This window comes from Oncorhynchus mykiss, chromosome 16, assembly GCF_057628025.1.
Source record: "Oncorhynchus mykiss isolate SJ-2025 chromosome 16, ASM5762802v1, whole genome shotgun sequence".
NCBI classification, from domain to species: domain Eukaryota; kingdom Metazoa; phylum Chordata; class Actinopteri; order Salmoniformes; family Salmonidae; genus Oncorhynchus; species Oncorhynchus mykiss.
In genome coordinates this window covers 3,601,285-3,621,558 of record NC_143037.1, presented here as the reverse complement: position 1 = coordinate 3,621,558, position 20,274 = coordinate 3,601,285, and the positions used below count along the sequence as shown (strand labels likewise).

At 40.4% G+C, this 20,274-nt stretch overlaps 1 protein-coding gene across 1 annotated transcript in view; it reads right to left on the bottom strand.

Moving 5' to 3' along the window:
* btbd3b (BTB domain containing 3b) overlaps positions 1–11,047 on the bottom strand; it is a 40,041-nt gene extending 28,994 nt beyond the window's left edge. The window contains exons 1-2 of the mRNA XM_036945980.2: positions 9,864–11,047; positions 1,997–2,087 (exon numbers count right to left, since the gene is read on the bottom strand). Of these exons, the coding sequence (XP_036801875.2) occupies positions 1,997–2,087; positions 9,864–10,204 (432 nt within the window). The 5' untranslated portion in view covers positions 10,205–11,047. The remainder of the gene's footprint in view (positions 1–1,996; positions 2,088–9,863) is intronic.
* Between the last annotated feature and the right edge of the window lie 9,227 nt (positions 11,048–20,274).

Genomic DNA, 20,274 nt, shown 5'->3' with positions numbered 1-20,274 from the left:
GGTACTAACAGTAATGATACTAACAGTAATGGTATTAATGATACTAACAGTAATGCTACTAACAGTAATGGTATTAATGGTACTAACAGTAATGGTATTAATGATACTAACAGTAATGGTTTTAATGGTACTAACAGTAATGATACTAACAGTAATGCTACTAACAGTAATGATACTAACAGTAATGGTATTAATTGTACTAACAGTAATGATACTAACAGTAATGATACTAACAGTAATGGTATTAATGGTACTAACAGTAATGATACTAACAGTAATGGTACTAACAGTAATGATATTAATGATACTAACAGTAATGATATTAATGATACTAACAGTAATGGTATTAATGGTACTAACAGTAATGGTATTAATGATACTAACAGTAATGGTATTAATGGTACTAACAGTAATGATATTAATGGTACTAACAGTAATGGTATTAATGATACTAACAGTAATGGTATTAATGATACTAACAGTAATGGTATTAATGGTACTAACAGTAATGATATTAATGATACTAACATTAATGGTATTAATGATACTAACAGTAATGGTACTAACAGTAATGATACTAACAGTAATGGTATTAATGATACTAACAGTAATGATACTAACAGTAATGGTATTAATGGTACTAACAGTAATGGTATTAATGATACTAACAGTAATGGTATTAATGGTACTAACAGTAATGGTATTAATGATACTAACAGTAATGGTTTTAATGGTACTAACAGTAATGATACTAACAGTAATGCTACTAACAGTAATGATACTAACTGTAATGGTATTAATTGTACTAACAGTAATGATACTAACAGTAATGGTACTAACAGTAATGATATTAATGATACTAACAGTAATGATATTAATGATACTAACAGTAATGATACTAACACTAATGATATTAATGATACTAACAATAATGATATTAACAGTAATGATACTAACAGTAATGATACTAACAGTAATGATACTAACAGTAATGGTATTAATGATACTAACAGTAATGATACTAACAGTAATGATACTAACAGTAATGATACTAACAGTAATGGTATTAACAGTAATGGTGTTAATGATACTAACAGGTAAGGTTTCTAACAGTAATGGTACTAACAGTAATGGTACTAACAGTAATGATATTAATGATAATAACAGTAATGGTACTAACAGTAATGGTACTAACAGTAATGGTACTAACAGTAATGATACGAACAGTAATGATACTAACAGTAATGATATTAATGATACTAACAGTAATGATACTTACAGTAGTGATATTAATGATACTAACAGTAATGATATGAATGATATTAACAGTAATGATATCAATGATACTAACAGTAATGATACTAACACTAATGATATGAATGATACTAACAGTAATGATATGAATGATACTAACAGGAATGATACTATCAGTAATGATACTAACAGTAATGATATTAATGATACTAACAGTGATGATACTAACAGTAATGATACTAACAGTAATGATACTAACAGTAATGATACTAACAGTAATGATATTAATGATACTAACAGTAATGATACTAACAGCAATGATACTAACAGTAATGATACTAACAGTAATGTTATTAATGATACTAACAGTAATGATATTAATGATACTAACAGTAATGATACTAATGGTACTAACAGTAATGATACTAACAGTAATGATATTAATGATACTAACAGTACTGATACTAACAGTAATGATACGAACAGTAATGATATTAACAGCAATGATACTAACAGTAATGATACTAACAGTAATGATACTAACAGTAATGGTACTAACAGTAATGATACTAACAGTAATGATATTAACAGTAATGATATTAATGCTACTAACAGTAATGGTACTAACAGTAATGATACTAACAGTAATGATATTAATGATACTAACAGTAATGATACTAACAGTAATGATTATAGCAGTAATGATACTGACAGTAATGATACTAAGGATACTGGCCCTTACCCTGTGTCCTGGTAGTCTCTGCGTCCCTCCTGTTTGTCCAACCACAAAGTGAACGTCGGCCATCAACTCATTGTTGAACATCACAGAGTTCCTGAGAAACAGATCAGAGAATGATTTAAGGACTTCATTGGACAGAGTAGTAACCTGTTCTGTATTTTATGTCAACCCCTAATATATTACTGGTCGACAGAGAGAAAGATTGTGTCAGGGGATCTTTGATCGTACTGTCACTGTTTTGATCGAATCTGTCACATAGAGCACTATCTAGATTGAGAGAGAGAGGGAAAGAGAAAGGAGGAGAGAGAGAGAGAGAGAGAGAGAGAGAGAGAGAGAGAGAGAGAGAGAGAGAGAGAGAGAGAGAGAGAGAGAGAGAGAGAGAGCGAGAGAGAGAGAGAGAGAGATCTCAAGAGAGGGATTGACAAGGACAATTAAAAATGGAATTAAATAAATCAAGGAGAATCAATATGAAAAAGGTAACTCCTACTACTACACGGATTTATAGCCACAGGCAATCACATTCAATCTCACACAATTTAATTTCAGAAACTGAATTGACTACATGGCCTCTACTTTGTTCTGTTGCTCAGGAGAAACCAGAAGAACTCTGGATGCAGCTGTTAAATGGTCTACTAGCTTTTGGCAAGAATTCAATACTCGGTTAATTACAACTCTTTAGCTTACAGAGATGGGAATCATTCCTCACATTAACACCCCTTAATGCAGAATTCAGCACATCGGAAAGAATATAACGAATGTCATTACCCGATTGTTAACTTGAGTGTGTCAGAGTATGATCGCTGATCCAAGATCAGTTTTGCCTTTTAAATCATAATGAACAAGAGAGCGGATCTGATACTAGATCACCTACTCTGAGACTCTTTATGACCTGATCCTAGATCAGTTACTCTGAGACTCATTATGACCTGATCCTAGATCACCACTCCTACTGAGACTCTTTATGACCTGATCCTAGATCACCACTCCTACTGAGATTCTTTATGACCTGATCCTGGATCACCTACTCTGAGACTCTTTATGACCTGATCCTGGATCTGCACTCCTACTGAGATTCTTTATAACCTGATCCTAGATCACCTACTCTGAGACTCTTTATGACCTGATCCTAGATCACCACTCCTACTGAGACTCTTTATGACCTGATCCTAGATCACCACTCCTACTGAGACTATGACCTGATCCTAGATCACCACTCCTACTGAGACTATGACCTGATCCTAGATCACCACTCCTACTGAGACTCTTTATGAAATGATCCTAGATCACCTACTCTGAGACTCTATATGACCTGATCCTAGATCACCTACTCTGAGACAATGTATGACCTGATCCTAGATCAGTTACTCTGAGATGCTTTATGACCTGATCCTATATCACCTACTCTGAGACGCTTTATGACCTGATACTAGATCACCACTCCTACTGAGACTATGACCTGATCCTAGAGCAACACTCCTACTGAGACGCTTTATGACCTGATACTAGATCACCTACTCTGAGACAATGTATGACCTGATCCTAGATCAACTACTCTGAGAGTTCCCAGGCTGGTCCAGGCTCTAGAGGAGAATAAACAGGCTGGTCCTGGCTCTAGAGGAGAGTACCCAGGATGGTCCAGGCTCTAGAGGAGAATAAACAGGCTGGTCCTGGCTCTAGAGGAGAGTACCCAGGATGGTCCAGGCTCTAGAGGAGAGTACCCAGGCTGGTCCTGGCTCCAGAGGAGAATATCCTGCTCTGTGTCCTGGCTCTAGAGGAGAGCACCCATGCTGGTCCTGGCTCTAGAGGAGAGTACCCAGGCTGGTCCAGGCTCCAGAGGAGAGTACCCAGGCTGGTCCAGGCTCTATAGGAGAGTACCCAGGCTGGTCCAGGCTATAGAGGAGAGTACCCAGGCTGGTCCTGGCTCCAGAGGAGAATATCCTGCTCTGTGTCCTGGCTCTAGAGGAGAGTACCCAGGCTGATCCAGGCTCTAGAGGAGAGTACCCAGGCTGGTCCAGGCTCTATAGGAGAGTACCCAGGCTGGTCCTGGCTCTAGAGGAGAGTACCCAGGCTGGTCCAGGCCCCAGAGGAGAGTACCCAGGCTGGTCCTGGCTCTAGAGGAGAATAACCTGCTCTGTGTCCTGGCTCTAGAGGAGAGTACCCAGGCTGGTCCAGGCTCTAGAGGAGAATAACCAGGCTGGTCCTGGCTCTAGAGGAGAGTACCCAGGCTGGTCCAGGCTCTAGAGGAGAATAACAAGGCTGGGCCTGGCTCTAGAGGAGAGTACCCAGGCTGGTCCAGGCTCTAGAGTAGAGTACCCAGGCTGGTCCTGGATCTATAGTAGATGCTTTCTCAGTGCTCAGGCCAAGTTACAATATGATTGCCTGTGCATGGGTCTACAAGATGATGATTCCTGTTCAGCCTGTGGTACACAGTTACTGTACCTATCTCACTCATATAGTAGTGTACACACCTGTTCTGGGTTGAGAGCCCCCAAACTGAGCTCTGGACCTTGAAGTCAGATCCATTATGTTTTTTATTCTTCCTCTCATATAAGTCACTGATTAAGACCACCACTACTACAGACTTTGTGTGTTAAGATATGAATACACCTGCTCTACCAAGTGCTGAGGTTACATTACGGTATGATTCCCTGGTCTGTGTTCTAGAAGATGCTGAGGTTACATTACAGTATGATTCCCTGGTCTATGTTCTAGAACATGTTGAGATTCTGTTACAGTATGATTCCCTGGTCTGTGTTCTAGAACATGTTGAGATTCTGTTACAGTATGATTCCCTAGTCTGTGTTCTAGAAGATGTTGAGGTTACATTACAGTATGATTCCCTGGTCTGTGTTCTAGAAGATGCTGAGGTTACATTACAGTATGATTCCCCGGTCTGTGTTCTAGAAGATGCTGAGGTTACATTACAGTATGATTCCCTGGTCTGTGTTCTAGAAGATGCTGAGGTTACATTACGGTATGATTCCCTGGTCTGTGTTCTAGAAGATGCTGAGGTTACATTACAGTATGATTCCCTGGTCTGTGTTCTAGAAGATGCTGAGGTTACATTACATTATGATTCCCTGGTCTGTGTTCTAGAAGATGCTGAGGTTACATTACGGTATGATTCCCTGGTCTGTGTTCTAGAAGATGCTGAGGTAACATTACATTATGATTCCCTGGTCTGTGTTCTAGAAGATGCTGAGGTTACATTACAGTATGATTCCCTGGTCTGTGTTCTAGAAGATGCTGAGGTTACATTACAGTATGATTCCCCGGTCTGTGTTCTAGAAGATGCTGAGGTTACATTACAGTATGATTCCCCGGTCTGTGTTCTTGAAGATGCTGAGGTAACATTACAGTATGATTCCCTGGTCTGTGTTCTAGAAGATGCTGAGGTTACATTACATTATGATTCCCTGGTCTGTGTTCTTGAAGATGCTGAGGTAACATTACAGTATGATTCCCTGGTCTGTGTTCTAGAAGATGTTGAGGTTACATTACATTATGATTCCCTGGTCTGTGTTCTAGAAGATGCTGAGGTTACATTACAGTATGATTCCCTGGTCTATGTTCTAGAACATGTTGAGATTCTGTTACAGTATGATTCCCTGGTCTGTGTTCTAGAACATGTTGAGATTCTGTTACAGTATGATTCCCTAGTCTGTGTTCTAGAAGATGTTGAGGTTACATTACAGTATGATTCCCTGGTCTGTGTTCTAGAAGATGCTGAGGTTACATTACAGTATGATTCCCCGGTCTGTGTTCTAGAAGATGCTGAGGTTACATTACAGCATGATTCCTGGTCTGTGTTCTAGAAGATGCTGAGGTTACATTACGGTATGATTCCCTGGTCTGTGTTCTAGAAGATGCTGAGGTTACATTACAGTATGATTCCCTGGTCTGTGTTCTAGAAGATGCTGAGGTTACATTACATTATGATTCCCTGGTCTGTGTTCTAGAAGATGCTGAGGTTACATTACGGTATGATTCCCTGGTCTGTGTTCTAGAAGATGCTGAGGTAACATTACATTATGATTCCCTGGTCTGTGTTCTAGAAGATGCTGAGGTTACATTACAGTATGATTCCCTGGTCTGTGTTCTAGAAGATGCTGAGGTTACATTACAGTATGATTCCCTGGTCTGTGTTCTAGAAGATGCTGAGGTTACATTACAGTATGATTCCCCGGTCTGTGTTCTTGAAGATGCTGAGGTAACATTACAGTATGATTCCCTGGTCTGTGTTCTAGAAGATGCTGAGGTTACATTACATTATGATTCCCTGGTCTGTGTTCTTGAAGATGCTGAGGTAACATTACAGTATGATTCCCTGGTCTGTGTTCTAGAAGATGCTGAGGTTACATTACATTATGATTCCCTGGTCTGTGTTCTAGAAGATGCTGAGGTTACATTACAGTATGATTCCCTGGTCTATGTTCTAGAACATGTTGAGATTCTGTTACAGTATGATTCCCTGGTCTGTGTTCTAGAACATGTTGAGATTCTGTTACAGTATGATTCCCTAGTCTGTGTTCTAGAAGATGTTGAGGTTACATTACAGTATGATTCCCTGGTCTGTGTTCTTGAAGATGCTGAGGTAACATTACAGTATGATTCCCTGGTCTCTGTTCTAGAAGATGTTGAGGTTACATTACAGTATGATTCCCTGTCTGTGTTCTAGAATATGTCAAGGTTACATTACAGTATGATTCCCTGGTCTGTGTTCTAGAACATGTTGAGATTCTGTTATAGTATGATTCCCTGATCTTTGTCCTAGAAGATGTTGAGATTCTGTTACTGTATGATTCCCTGGTCTCTGCTCACTGTCCAGCCTGGGACCTGACCCAGAACAGCAAAGTGTAAATATCCAAAAGGAGCTAGTGAACATGAGTAAGTTAGTGTCACCTACTTCTGTAGCATATGAGTTAGTTAGTTAGTTAGTTAGTGTCACCTACCTGTCTAGTGTATGAGTTAGTTACTTAGTGTCACCTACTCTCCTAGTATATGAGTTAGTTAGTGTCATCTACCTGTCTAGTATATGAGTTAGTTAGTTAGTTAGTTAGTGTCACCTACCTGTCTAGTATCTGAGTTATTTAGTTTTTGTCACCTACCTGTCTAGTATATGAGTTAGTTAGTTAGTGTCACCTACCTGTCTAGTATATGAGTTAGTTAGTTAGTGTCAACTACCTCTCTATAATAGGGGTTAGTTAGTTACTTAGTTAGTTAGTTAGTTAGTTAGTTGGCGTCACCTACCTCTCTAGAATACGAGTTAGATAGTTAGTCACCTACCTCTAGAGTATATGAGTTAGTTAGTGTCACCAAGCTCTCTAGTACACACATTAGTTAGTGAGTTAATTAGTTACTTAGTGTCACCAACCTCTCTAGTATATGAGTTAGTTAGTTAGTGTAACCTACCTCTCTAGTATGAGTTAGTTAGTTAGTGTCACCTACCTCTCTAATATATGAGTTAGTGTCACTTATCTCTCTAGTATATGAGTATTATAGTTAATGTCACCTACCTCTCTAGTATATGAGTTAGATAGTTAATGTCACCTACCTCTCTAGTATATGAGTTAGATAGTTAATGTCACCTACCTCTCTAGTATATGAGTTAGATAGTTAGTGTCACCTCCCTCTCTAGTATATGAGTTAGATAGTTAATGTCACCCCCCTCTCTAGTATATAAGTTAGTTAGTGTAACCTAACTTGCTAGCATATGGGTTAGTTAGTTAGTCTCACCTACCTCTCTAGTATATAAGTTAGTTAGTTAGTGTCACCTACCTCTCTAGTATATACGTTTGTTAGTGTAACTTAACTCGCTAGCATATGGGTTTGTTATGGGTTAGTTAGTCTCACCTACCTCTCTAGTATACGACTTAGTTAGTGTCACCTAACTCTCCAGTAAATGAGTTAGTTAGTTAGTGTAACCTACCTCTCTAGTATATGAGTTAGTTAGTTAGTTAGTTAGTTAGTTACTGCCACCTACCTCTCCAGTATATGTTTTAGTTAGTTAGTGTAACCTACCTCTATAGTATATGAGTTAGTTAGGTAGTTAGTTAGTGTCACCTACCTGTCTAGTATATGAGTTAGTTAGTTAGTGTCACCTACCTGTCTAGTATATGAGTTCGTTAGTTAGTTAGTTAGTGTCACCTCCCTCTCTAGTATATGAGTTAGATAGTTAATGTCACCTCCCTCTCTAGTATATAAGTTAGTTAGTGTAACCTAACTCGCTAGCATATGGGTTAGTTAGTTAGTCTCACCTACCTCTCTAGTATATAAGTTAGTTAGTTAGTGTCACCTACCTCTCTAGTATATACGTTTGTTAGTGTAACTTAACTCGCTAGCATATGGGTTTGTTATGGGTTAGTTAGTTAGTCTCACCTACCTCTCTAGTATACGACTTAGTTAGTGTCACCTAACTCTCCAGTAAATGAGTTAGTTAGTTAGTGTAACCTACCTCTCTAGTATATGAGTTAGTTAGTTAGTTAGTTACTGCCACCTACCTCTCCAGTATATGTTTTAGTTAGTTAGTGTAACCTACCTCTATAGTATATGAGTTAGTTAGGTAGTTAGTTAGTGTCACCTACCTGTCTAGTATATGAGTTAGTTAGTTAGTGTCACCTACCTGTCTAGTATATGAGTTTGTTAGTTAGTTAGTTAGTGTCACCTACCTCTCTAGAATAGGAGTTAGTTAGTTAGTTACTGTGTTAGTGTAACCTAACTCTCTAGTATATGAGTTTATTAGTTTGTGTCACCTACCTCTCTAGTTAATGATTTAGCTAGTTAGTGTCACCTACCTACTAGGTATATGGGTTAGTTAGTTAGTTCCAAAGTTAGTGCCACCTAACTCTCTAGTGCATGAGGTAGTTATTTATTTAGTTAGTACATGCATTAGTTAGTTAGTTAGTGTCACCAACCTCTCTAGTATATGAGTTAGTTAGTTAGTTAGTGTCACCTATCTCTCTAGTTGATGACTTCGTTAGTTCGTGTTCCCAACTGTCTAGTGTTTGAGTGTGCTAGTTAGTCAGTTAATTGTTCAGTTAGTTAGATAGTTTGTTATTTAGTGTCACCCACCTCTCTAGTTAATTACTTACTTAATGACTTACTTACTTAGTTAGTTGTTAGTGTTACCTACCTCTCTAGTATATGATTTAGTTAGTTAGTTAGTTCATGTTACCTACCTCTGGTATATATGAGTTAGTTAGTTATTGTCACCTACCTCTCTTGTGTATAAGTTAGTTAGTTAGTGTCACCTACTTCTCTGGTATATGAGTTAGATAGTTAGTGTCACCTACCTCTCTAGTATATGCGTTATCTAGTTAGTTTCACCTACCTCTCTGGTATATGAGTTAGTTAGTTAGTTAGTTTCACCTACCTCTTTAGTATATGAGTTAGTTCGTTAGTTAGTTAGTTAGCTAGTTAGTTAGTTAGTGTCACCTATCTATCTAGTATATGAGTTAGTTAGTTATCTAGTTAGTGTCACCTACCTCTCTGGTATATGAGTTAGTTAGTTAGTTAGTTTTACCTACCTCTTTAGTATATGAGTTAGTTAGTTAGTTAGTTAGTGTGACCTACTCTCTCTATATTATTGAGTGAGTTAGTTAGTGTCACCAACCTCTCTTGTATATGAGTTAGTTAGTTAGTTAGTTAGTTAGTGTGACCTACCTCTCTTGTATATGAGTTAGTTAGTTCATTGGTTAGTTAGTTAGTTAGTGTCACCTATCTATCTAGTATATGAGTTAGTTAGTTATCTAGTTAGTGTCACCTACCTCTCTAGTATATGTATTAGTTAGTTTGTTTCAACTGTATATATATTACATGGGTTAGTTTGTTTGTTAGTTAGTAACTTGGTTAGTTAGTTAGTGTCACCTACCTCTCTCGTATAGTAGAGTAGAGCCCCTGCCAGTTACAGTTCTGAATTGTATTGTTATTATTCAGGTTCTGTTGTTGGTACTCCTGCACTGTGGCCGACGACCCTCCGCCCTGCTTCTTAGCACTGGGGAATATATCTGCTGCCATCTTCTTCTTCTTCTTCAGGGTAATGATCTCGTAGCACACCGGCGGCAGCTTGGACCCGGTACTGCCCCCGGAAGCGCCACCGACGTTAACTGTCTTTTTGGAGCTCTTCGAACTCGCCGACTTGCTCTTAACTGACTCTGGGAGCATCAAGAGGAAGGTCAGACATTTCATTTTACGGTCCTTGGCATCGACCATGAGTGTGTTGTTCTGCAGAGCAGTGGGAGAGTATGCAGAGAAAAGACATCAACTGGCAGAGTAGAAGTGGAAGAGGAGGGCAGAGGTGCCAAGGAGGGGGAGAAGGAGGATGCTCAGACAGGACAGTGGTATCAGAGAGTTGTGCAGTAGCAGAAAAACAGCAGCAACAACGAGCAACGAGCTCAGTCAGTCAAAATACTTGAGTAGGAAATCAGTCAGTAAGAATGTGTCAGACATTGGGAAATCCTCTCCTACTCCAAATGTGTCTTCAGTAGCAGAATAAGAGAGTAGTGCAGAGAAACCAGCTCAGAAACACCCCTGCACTCCTACTGTATGATTGACTCAGCTTTTAGGGAGCAAACAGTCCCAGTACGGGTTATCCTTCTCTCGCCATGACTTTTTTCTGAATATAGACAGAATCCAATGTTTTTTTTCTGAAGAGAAACAGGGACAATCTGACAATCCAATGGATGATCCTAAGGGACGTTTCCTTTCACCTAGTTTTCCTTTTTTAAGTTTGATCTTTGTGTCAGACGATGTTTGTCCCAGATAACGTACCAATGATGTCCTTATTGAAATCACTCTTCGCCGCTCTCTCCTCCTCTCCTCTGCTGTGCGCTGGTGTGACAGCCTAGAGATTTAGTGGAGATGCAGTGGTCCTGAGGCAGACAGCCTGTTTTTTTTCTCTTCCTCTCTCTCTCTCTCTCTCTCTCTCTCTGTCTCTCTCCGTTTCTCAGCTCCTGTCTCTCCGGTCTCTGGCTCCTCTCCCCACCTCCTGTATTATGCTGACTACAGCGGATGAATGGATGAGCACAGAAAAGAGGAGAGAAGAGAGAGAAAACTAGAGAACCCCCCCCCCCCATCAAACGGCACAAGGCATCCTCCGCAGCCTCGGCCAATAGGCACGCTCAGGCCTCCTGATTGGCCGCAGCTGAGTGCGGTACCTACTAGGATATGCTAAGTGAACTCCTTCTATTAAAGTGACAGCCATGGCCCCTAATAATGATACACTATTTGGCTGCACCCTATTCCCTATTTAGAGCTCTGATCCTATCTAATGTGGTTTATAGTGAATAGGGTGACATTTTGGACGAGAACACATACAACATATTCATATACTGTTTTATTTACATACTCTGTTTTAGCTTCAATCTAAACTTCAAGCATTCTGCCTCTCCCACATATGTATCTGATATTGTTAATATTGTAAATACAAATGCTGATTTCTAAGCGTCTTTGTAAGGGGTGGAATTTGCTTTAAAAAAATATAAATATATATTTTTTACATTCTATATTCATACAGTTGAATTCCACACGGGGATTCAGTCACACAAATGTTAATACAGTATATTGACATAGTTAGGGACATTTGAAGAAAGGTCGTTTAATTGTAGGATTGTTCGTTTTTTTAGGATATAATAATCAGTTATTTACTACTATAATTATTATATCTGTATTTATAAGGGAGCCAATGTCACTGCAGGTAATTCTTCTTTCTTTCTTTCTTTTTTATTTTACCTTTATTTAACCAGGGAAGTCAGTTAAGAACAAATTCTTATTTTCAATGACGGTCTAGGAACAGTGGGTTAACTGCCTGTTCAGGGGCAGAACGACAGATTTGTACCTTGTCAGCTCGGGGTTTTGAACTGACCAACGCTCTAACCACTAGGCTACCCTGCCGTTCCCGGCCAGAACATGCTGCTGTCTTTGACCTGCCTTGGTCTCTTTGGGCTATAAGTCCAAGCCACTCTATGTGTAACACATTGAAGCAGCTATTATCTAAGTAAGACTGTTCTCATTCAGTTCAACGGGCATGACGGTTTGGTATTGCATCAATTTTCTAACGTGAAGTTTTGAAGTTAAGTGAGATTTTACACGGGATGGAAAGAAAAAAAAGTTACTCTCGTTAGATGAATCGTAGCACCTTTAACACCAGCTACTAAAGGACAATGTGTACAACACTGTAATATTTTCGTATGTTTTTAAATCTAACTGTAGCACACTGGAAGTAGTCTACAGTTATGTGCTTCCTTATCACTGGCGAAGAGGTATTTGGTCATGTTTGTGAAGTTAACTGAAAAGAAAATCCAGTATCATTGCTGTTTACTCTTACATGTCAGCCTCTTTGGTCTTCGTCTGAGATTTATGGTTCAGAGGAAAATAATAACCAACCCTATGCCAACATATAACTTCATCTAGAAGATACCAGGTTGAATAGTGCCAACATATAACTTCATCTAGAAGATACCAGGTTGACTAGTGCCAACATATAACTTCATCTAGAAGATACCAGGTTGACTAGTGCCAACATATAACTTAATCTAGAAGATACCAGGTTGACTAGTGCCAACATATAACTTCATCTAGAAGATACCAGGTTGACTAGTGCCAACATATAACTTCATCTAGAAGATACCAGGTTGACTAGTGCCAACATATAACTCCTCTAGAAGATACCAGGTTGACTAGTGCCAACATATAACTTCATCTAGAAGATACCAGGTTGACGAGTGCCAACATATAACTTCATCTAGAAGATACCAGGTTGACTAGTGCCAACATATAACTTCATCTAGAAGATACCAGGTTGACTAGTGCCAACATATAACTTCATCTAGAAGATACCAGGTTGACTAGTGCCAATATATAACTCCTCTAGAAGATACCAGGTTGACTAGTGCCAACATATAACTTCATCTAGAAGATACCAGGTTGACTAGTGCCAATATATAACTCCACTAGAGATACCAGGTTGACTAGTGCCAATATATAACTCCTCTAGAAGATACCAGGTTGACTAGTGCCAACATATAACTCCTCTAGAAGATACCAGGTTGACTAGTGCCAACATATAACTCCTCTAGAAGATACCAGGTTGACTGGTGCCAATATATAACTCCTCTAGAAGATACCAGGTTGACTAGTGCCAACATATAACTTAATCTAGAAGATACCAGGTTGACAAGTGCCAACATATAACTTCATCTAGAAGATACCAGGTTGACTAGTGCCAACATATAACTTCATCTAGAAGATACCAGGTTGACTAGTGCCAACATATAACTTCATCTAGAAGATACCAGGTTGACTAGTGCCAACATATAACTTAATCTAGAAGATACCAGGTTGACTAGTGCCAACATATAACTTCATCTAGAAGATACCAGGTTGACTAGTGCCAACATATAACTTCATCTAGAAGATACCAGGTTGACTAGTGCCAACATATAACTCCTCTAGAAGATACCAGGTTGACTAGTGCCAACATATAACTTAATCTAGAAGATACCAGGTTGACTAGTGCCAACATATAACTTCATCTAGAAGATACCAGGTTGACTAGTGCCAACATATAACTTAATCTAGAAGATACCAGGTTGACTAGTGCCAACATATAACTTCATCTAGAAGATACCAGGTTGACTAGTGCCAACATATAACTTCATCTAGAAGATACCAGGTTGACTAGTGCCAATATATAACTCCTCTAGAAGATACCAGGTTGACTAGTGCCAACATATAACTTCATCTAGAAGATACCAGGTTGACTAGTGCCAACATATAACTCCTCTAGAAGATACCAGGTTGACTAGTGCCAATATATAACTCCTCTAGAAGATACCAGGTTGAATAGTGCCAATATAAAACTCCTCTAGAAGATACCAGGTTGACTAGTGCCAACATATAACTTCATCTAGAAGATACCAGGTTGACTAGTGCCAATATATAACTCCTCTGGAAGATACCAGGTTGACTAGTGCTAACATATCACTCCTCTAGAAGATATCAGGCTGCCTAGTGCCAACATATCACTCCTCTAGAAGATATCAGGCTGCCTAGTGCTAATATATCACTCCTCTAGAAGATATCAGGCTGCCCAGTGCCAATATATCACTCCTCTAGAAGATATCAGGCTGCCTTGTGCCAATATATCACTCCTCTAGAAGATATCAGGCTGCCTAGTGCTAATATATCACTCATCTAGAAGATATCAGGCTTCCCAGTGCCAATGTTTCACTCCTCTAGAAGATATCAGGCTGCCTAGTGCCAATGTTTCACTCCTCTAGAAGATATCAGGCTGCCTAGTGCCAACATATCACTCCTCTAGAAGATATCAGGCTGCCTAGTGCCAATGTTTCACTCCTCTAGAAGATATCAGGCTGCCTAGTGCTAACATATCACTCCTCTAGAATATATCAGGCTGCCTAGTGCCAATGTTTCACTCCTCTAGAAGATATCAGGCTGCCTAGTGCCAATATATAACTCCTCTAGAAGATATCAGGCTGCCCAGTGCCAATGTTTCACTCCTCTAGAAGATATCAGGCTGCATAGTGCCAATATATCACTCCTCTAGAAGATATCAGGCTGCATAGTGCCAATGTTTCACTCCTCTAGAAGATATCAGGCTGCATAGTGCCAATATATCACTCCTCTAGAAGATATCAGGCTGCATAGTGCCAATGTTTCACTCCTCTAGAAGATATCAGGCTGCCTAGTGCTAACATATCACTCCTCTAGAAGATATCAGGCTGCCTAGTGCCAATGTTTCACTCCTCTAGAAGATATCAGGCTGCCTAGTGCCAACATATCACTCCTCTAGAAGATATCAGGCTGCATAGTGCTAACATATCACTCCTCTAGAAGATATCAGGCTGCATAGTGCCAATATATCACTCCTCTAGAAGATATCAGGCTGCATAGTGCCAATGTTTCACTCCTCTAGAAGATATCAGGCTGCCTAGTGCCAATGTTTCACTCCTCTAGAAGATATCAGGCTGCCTAGTGCTAACATATCACTCCTCTAGAAGATATCAGGCTGCCTAGTGCTAACATATCACTCCTCTAGAAAATATCAGGCTGCCTAGTGCCAATGTTTCCCTCCTCTAGAAGATATCAGGCTGCCTAGTGCCAATATATCACTCCTCTAGAAGATATCAGGCTGCCTAGTGCTAACATATCACTCCTCTAGAAGATATCAGGCTGCCTAGTGCTAACATATCACTCCTCTAGAAGATATCAGGCTGCCTAGTGCTAACATATCACTCCTCTAGAAGATATCAGGCTGCCCAGTGCCAATGTTTCACTCCTCCTTGCAGCAACGCTGTATAATACTGTACCCTGTGTGTGTGTTCTCCCATCATGCAACAACATTATAAACTACTGTAACCTGAAAGCCACTGGAGACGTTACCTTGGTAACCATATCCACAGCAGCATCAAGACTGTCAGAAAAAGGTGGCGGTAGACATGGGGGGGATGTGGACTTAATGATAAGGGGGTGGAATGGGACCTAATGGTATAGGAATATAATGGTAAGGGGGAGGAATGGGACCTAATGGTATTGGAATTTAATGGTAAGGGGGAGGAATGGGACCTAATGGTATTGGAATTTAATGGTAAGGGGGACCTAATGGTATAGGAATTTAATGGTAAGGGGGAGGAATGGGACCTAATGGTATAGGAATTTAATGGTAAGGGGGACCTAATGGTATAGGAATTTAATGGTAAGGGGGAGGAATGGGACCTAATGGTATAGGAATTTAATGGTAAGGGGGAGGAATGGGACCTAATGGTATAGGAATTTAATGGTAAGGGAGAGGAATGGGACATAATGGTATAGGAATTTAATGGTAAGGGGGAGGAATGGGACCTAATGGTAAGGGGGACCTAATGGTATTGGAATGTAATGGTAAGGGGGACCTAATGGTATAGGAATTTAATGGTAAGTGGGACCTAATGGTATAGGAATTTAATGGTAAGTGGGACCTAATGGTATAGGAATTTAACGGTAAGGGGGAGGAATGGGACCTAACGGTATAGGAATTTAATGGTAAGGCGGAGGAATGGGACCTAATGGTATAGGAATTTAATGGTAAGGGGGACCTAATGGTATTGGAATGTAATGGTAAGGGGGACCTAATGGTATAGGAATTTAATGGTAAGTGGGACCTAATGGTATAGGAATTTAACGGTAAGGGGGAGGAATGGGACCTAACGGTATAGGAATTTAATGGTAAGGGGGAGGAATGGGACCTAATGGTATAGGAATTTAATGGTAAGGGGGAGGAATGGGACCTAATGGTATAAGAATTTAATGGTAAGGGGGTGGAATGGGACCTAATGGTATGAGAATGTAATGGTAAGGGGGACCTAATGGTATAGGCATTTAATGGGAAGGGGGAGGAATGGGACCTAATGGTATAGGAATTTAATGGTAAGGGGGAGGAATGTGACCTAATGGTATAGGAATTTAATGGTAAGGGGGACCTAATGGTATAGGAATTTAATGGTAAGGGGGAGGAATGTGACCTAATGGTATAGGGATTTAATGGTAAGGGGGACCTAATGGTATAGGAATTTAATAGTAAGGGGGAGGAATGGGACCTAATGGTATAGGAATTTAATGGTAAGGGGGACCTAATGGTATAGGAATTTAATGTTAAGGGGGAGGAATGGGACCTAATGGTATAGGAATTGAATGGGAAGGGGGAGGAATGGGACCTAATGGTGTAGGAATTTAATGGTAAGGGGGACCTAATGGTATAGGAATTTAATGTTAAGGGGGAGGAATGGGACCTAATGGTATAGGAATTTAATGGGAAGGGGGAGGAATGGGACCTAATGGTATAGGAATTTAATGGTAAGGGGGACCTAATGGTATAGGAATTTAATGGGAAGGGGGAGGAATGGGACCTAATGGTATAGGAATTTAATGGGAAGGGGGAGGAATGGGACCTAATGGTATAGGAATTTAACGGTAATGGGGACGTAATGGTATAGGAATTTAATGGGAAGGGGGAGGAATGGGACCTAATGGTATAGGAATTTAATGGTAAGGGGGAGGAATGGGACCTAATGGTATAGGAATTTAATGGTAAGGGGAGGAATGGGACCTAATGGTATAGGAATTTAATGGTAAGGGGAGGAATGGGACCTAATGGTATAGGAATTTAATGGTAAGGGGAGGAATGGGACCTAATGGTATAGGAATTTAATGGTAAGTGGGAGAAAAATGTATACACTCACTACTGTAAGTCGCTCTGGATAATAGCGTCTGCTAAAGGACTAAATTGTAAATGTAAACTCCGAAATCTTGTGGATAGGTATTAAATGTGAATGTTTAAAGTCAGTGTTAAAGTTTGGGATAGGCTTCAAACAAACACAACTATCCACCATCCACAACGCCCTAGCAAACCCGAAACCTACCTGAAGGTAACAGCACTCCTTGTTGCCGCTAGTGACCGGTTTCCACCTCATCTCGCGACGTTCTCAGACAAGGGTGGACGTTGTATACGGACTTGTATCAAGTGTGACCTGGCTTTATTTTGAACGAATCTCTTCCTTGTTTCACACCTGGTAGTTTAAAGGATGGGAACACCAGGTCTCTGTAACCTATAGGGCAACCAGTGGGTCGATCTCCTCCATGCCATGTTTCCTGTAGGATGACAATTTCTGTATTTCAAATTTTTATTTGATGAATTCTGGGTTCCTGTTCTTTAGGCCAAAGGCAGATGACCTCTGACCTTGTATATTCCAGAATGAGACAGTAAAACAGTTGTGTTCCGTATTGTCTAGTGTTGTTTTTGTGTGGTTTAGAAGCACACCATTCACAGTAGGTGTGAGCAGAGTGTGTTGGACATTCGATACATGGAAGAGAAGAGGAGAGCCGCACACTCTAGGAGCTCAGACGCAATCATTTAATAACCAATGTGAAACCCTGATGAAGACAGCTTGTCTGTCGAGACCTTGGTTATTAGGGTATTACATTATTGCATCTGAGCTCCTAGAGTGCGCGGCTCTCTTTTTCTCAGGCTTTTCTCTTCCAGGTGTTCTAATCTGCTGGCCTCTCCTAAACAGGTGTTCTACTCTGCTAGCCTCTCCTAAACAGGTGTTCTACTCTGCTAGCCAGCAACTCTACTAAACAGGTGTTCTACTCTGCTAGCCAGCACCTCTCCTAAACAGGTGTTCTACTCTGCTAGCCAGCACCTCTCCTAAACAGGTGTTCTACTCTGCTAGCCAGCACCTCTCCTAAACAGGTGTTCTACTCTGCTAGCCAGCACCTCTCCTAAACAGGTGTTCTACTCCGCTAGCCTCTCCTAAGCAGGTGTTCTACTCTGCTAGCCAGCACCTCTCCTAAACAGGTGTTCTACTCTGCTAGCCAGCACCTCTCCTAAACAGGTGTTCTACTCTGCTAGCCAGCACCTCTCCTAAACAGGTGTTCTACTCTGCTAGCCAGCACCTCTCCTAAACAGGTGTTCTACTCCGCTAGCCAGCACCTCTCCTAAACAGGTGTTCTACTCTGTGTTCTACTCTGGGGGGGGGGGGGGGTGCTCTGCTCACAACCTGGGCATATATGAGGCTGTCATGTTGTGGTCCTTGCTGAAGGGGGGGAGGGGGCAGAAGGGGCATAGGCCTGATTGGGGGGGGGGGGGGGGGGGGGGTCTATAAAGGGTGTGGCCAGGATTTGTTTTTGGGGGGGGTCTCGGCTGGTTGGGGTGGGGCTGTGACTGGTGATGCTGTGGTCTGGGTGTAGGTCCTCTTGGCGTGGATTCTCGGGAGTGAGTCTCTCTGTATCTCTTCACCCACTTCCTTTTTGTCTCTCTCTGGCTCTCTCTCTCTCTCTCTCTCTCTCTCTCTCTTTCCCACTCTCTCTCTCCCTGTACAGCTTGATTGTTGATAGAGTATTTGTGCTAATCACTCTGCATACAGGATACAGGATGCTGCCCTATCAGTCAGGGTGATGGATAGCGAGGTCAGATCTCTGACAGGCTGTTATCTATAATCCACTCTAGCATGCATTATACTGACTAGGTCTCAGCTGGACAGGCCTGGACTGAGGTTGGCTGGGGTGGTTTCAGTAGATGGTTCCTGGATTGATTTTATATAACATTTTGACCTTTGCTGTACAAAACAGTACAACTGGGTCCTGTTTATCTTAATTAACCTTGCTACAATAATAAATCCTCCCGTTATAAAAAAATACAGTTATTATTATTTATTATTCAAAACGGCATATTTAAACTTTTCTGATCTCTGGAAGCAAAACCTACTTGAAGGCAACAGAGCTCACTGTTGCCCCCAAGTGGCCTGTTCTCCACGTCATCTCCCGACGTCCTCAGATATGAACGTTGAATACTGACTTGTACCACGGGTGACCCGCGGTACTCACCCCCCCCCCCCCCCCCCCCCCATATGCCGCGTCTTAAAATATGCAGACAGACGGATTACAGACGGCAACTTCCGGACTTTATAGCATTCCCAGAAAGCATGGATTATTTCATCTATATTGGTTTTACACTTAAGACATGACTGCTGTTGTGCTGCAGAATTTGAGATTTTTGTCTCTTGTATAATAAATTATATACATGAGTAAATACTGGATTAATCATACATTTTCATGAAGTATAATTTTTGTTAGTTATGTTCCAACATTCCCTCCATCATGTGTCAATATCCGTTATTTTTGAGTTTTCCAAGAGATTGTCAGCTAGATTTGTGTATCTTACCTATCATAAGAACATCCTATTCTGACTCAAAGTTGTATGTATTTCAACCTATCTATCTGAGTCCAAAATTACGTTTGAACTCTTCTTCGGGATCTGTGTCCCGTCCATGGCACGGTTGAGCTAACGTAGGCTAATGTGATTAGCATGAGGTTGAGCTAACGTAGGCTAATGTGATTAGCATGAGGTTGTAAGTAACAAGAACATTTCCCAGGACATATCTGATATGGGTAGAAAGCTTAAATTATTGTTAATCTAACCGCACTGTCTAATTTACAGTAGCTATTACAGTGAAATAATATCATGCTATTGTTTGAGGAGAGTGCACAGTTTTGAACATGAAAAGTTATTAATAAACAAATTAGGCAGTCTTGATACAACATTTTGAACATAAATACAATGGTTCATTGGTCAGTTCATCAGTCTAAAACGTTGCACACTACTGTCATCTGTGGCCAAAATCTAAATTGCACCTGGGCTGGAATAATACATTATGGCCTTTCTCTTGTATTTCATAGATGATGGTACAAAAAAAAAATACGAAAGAACGGTTGTTTTATTCGTTGTA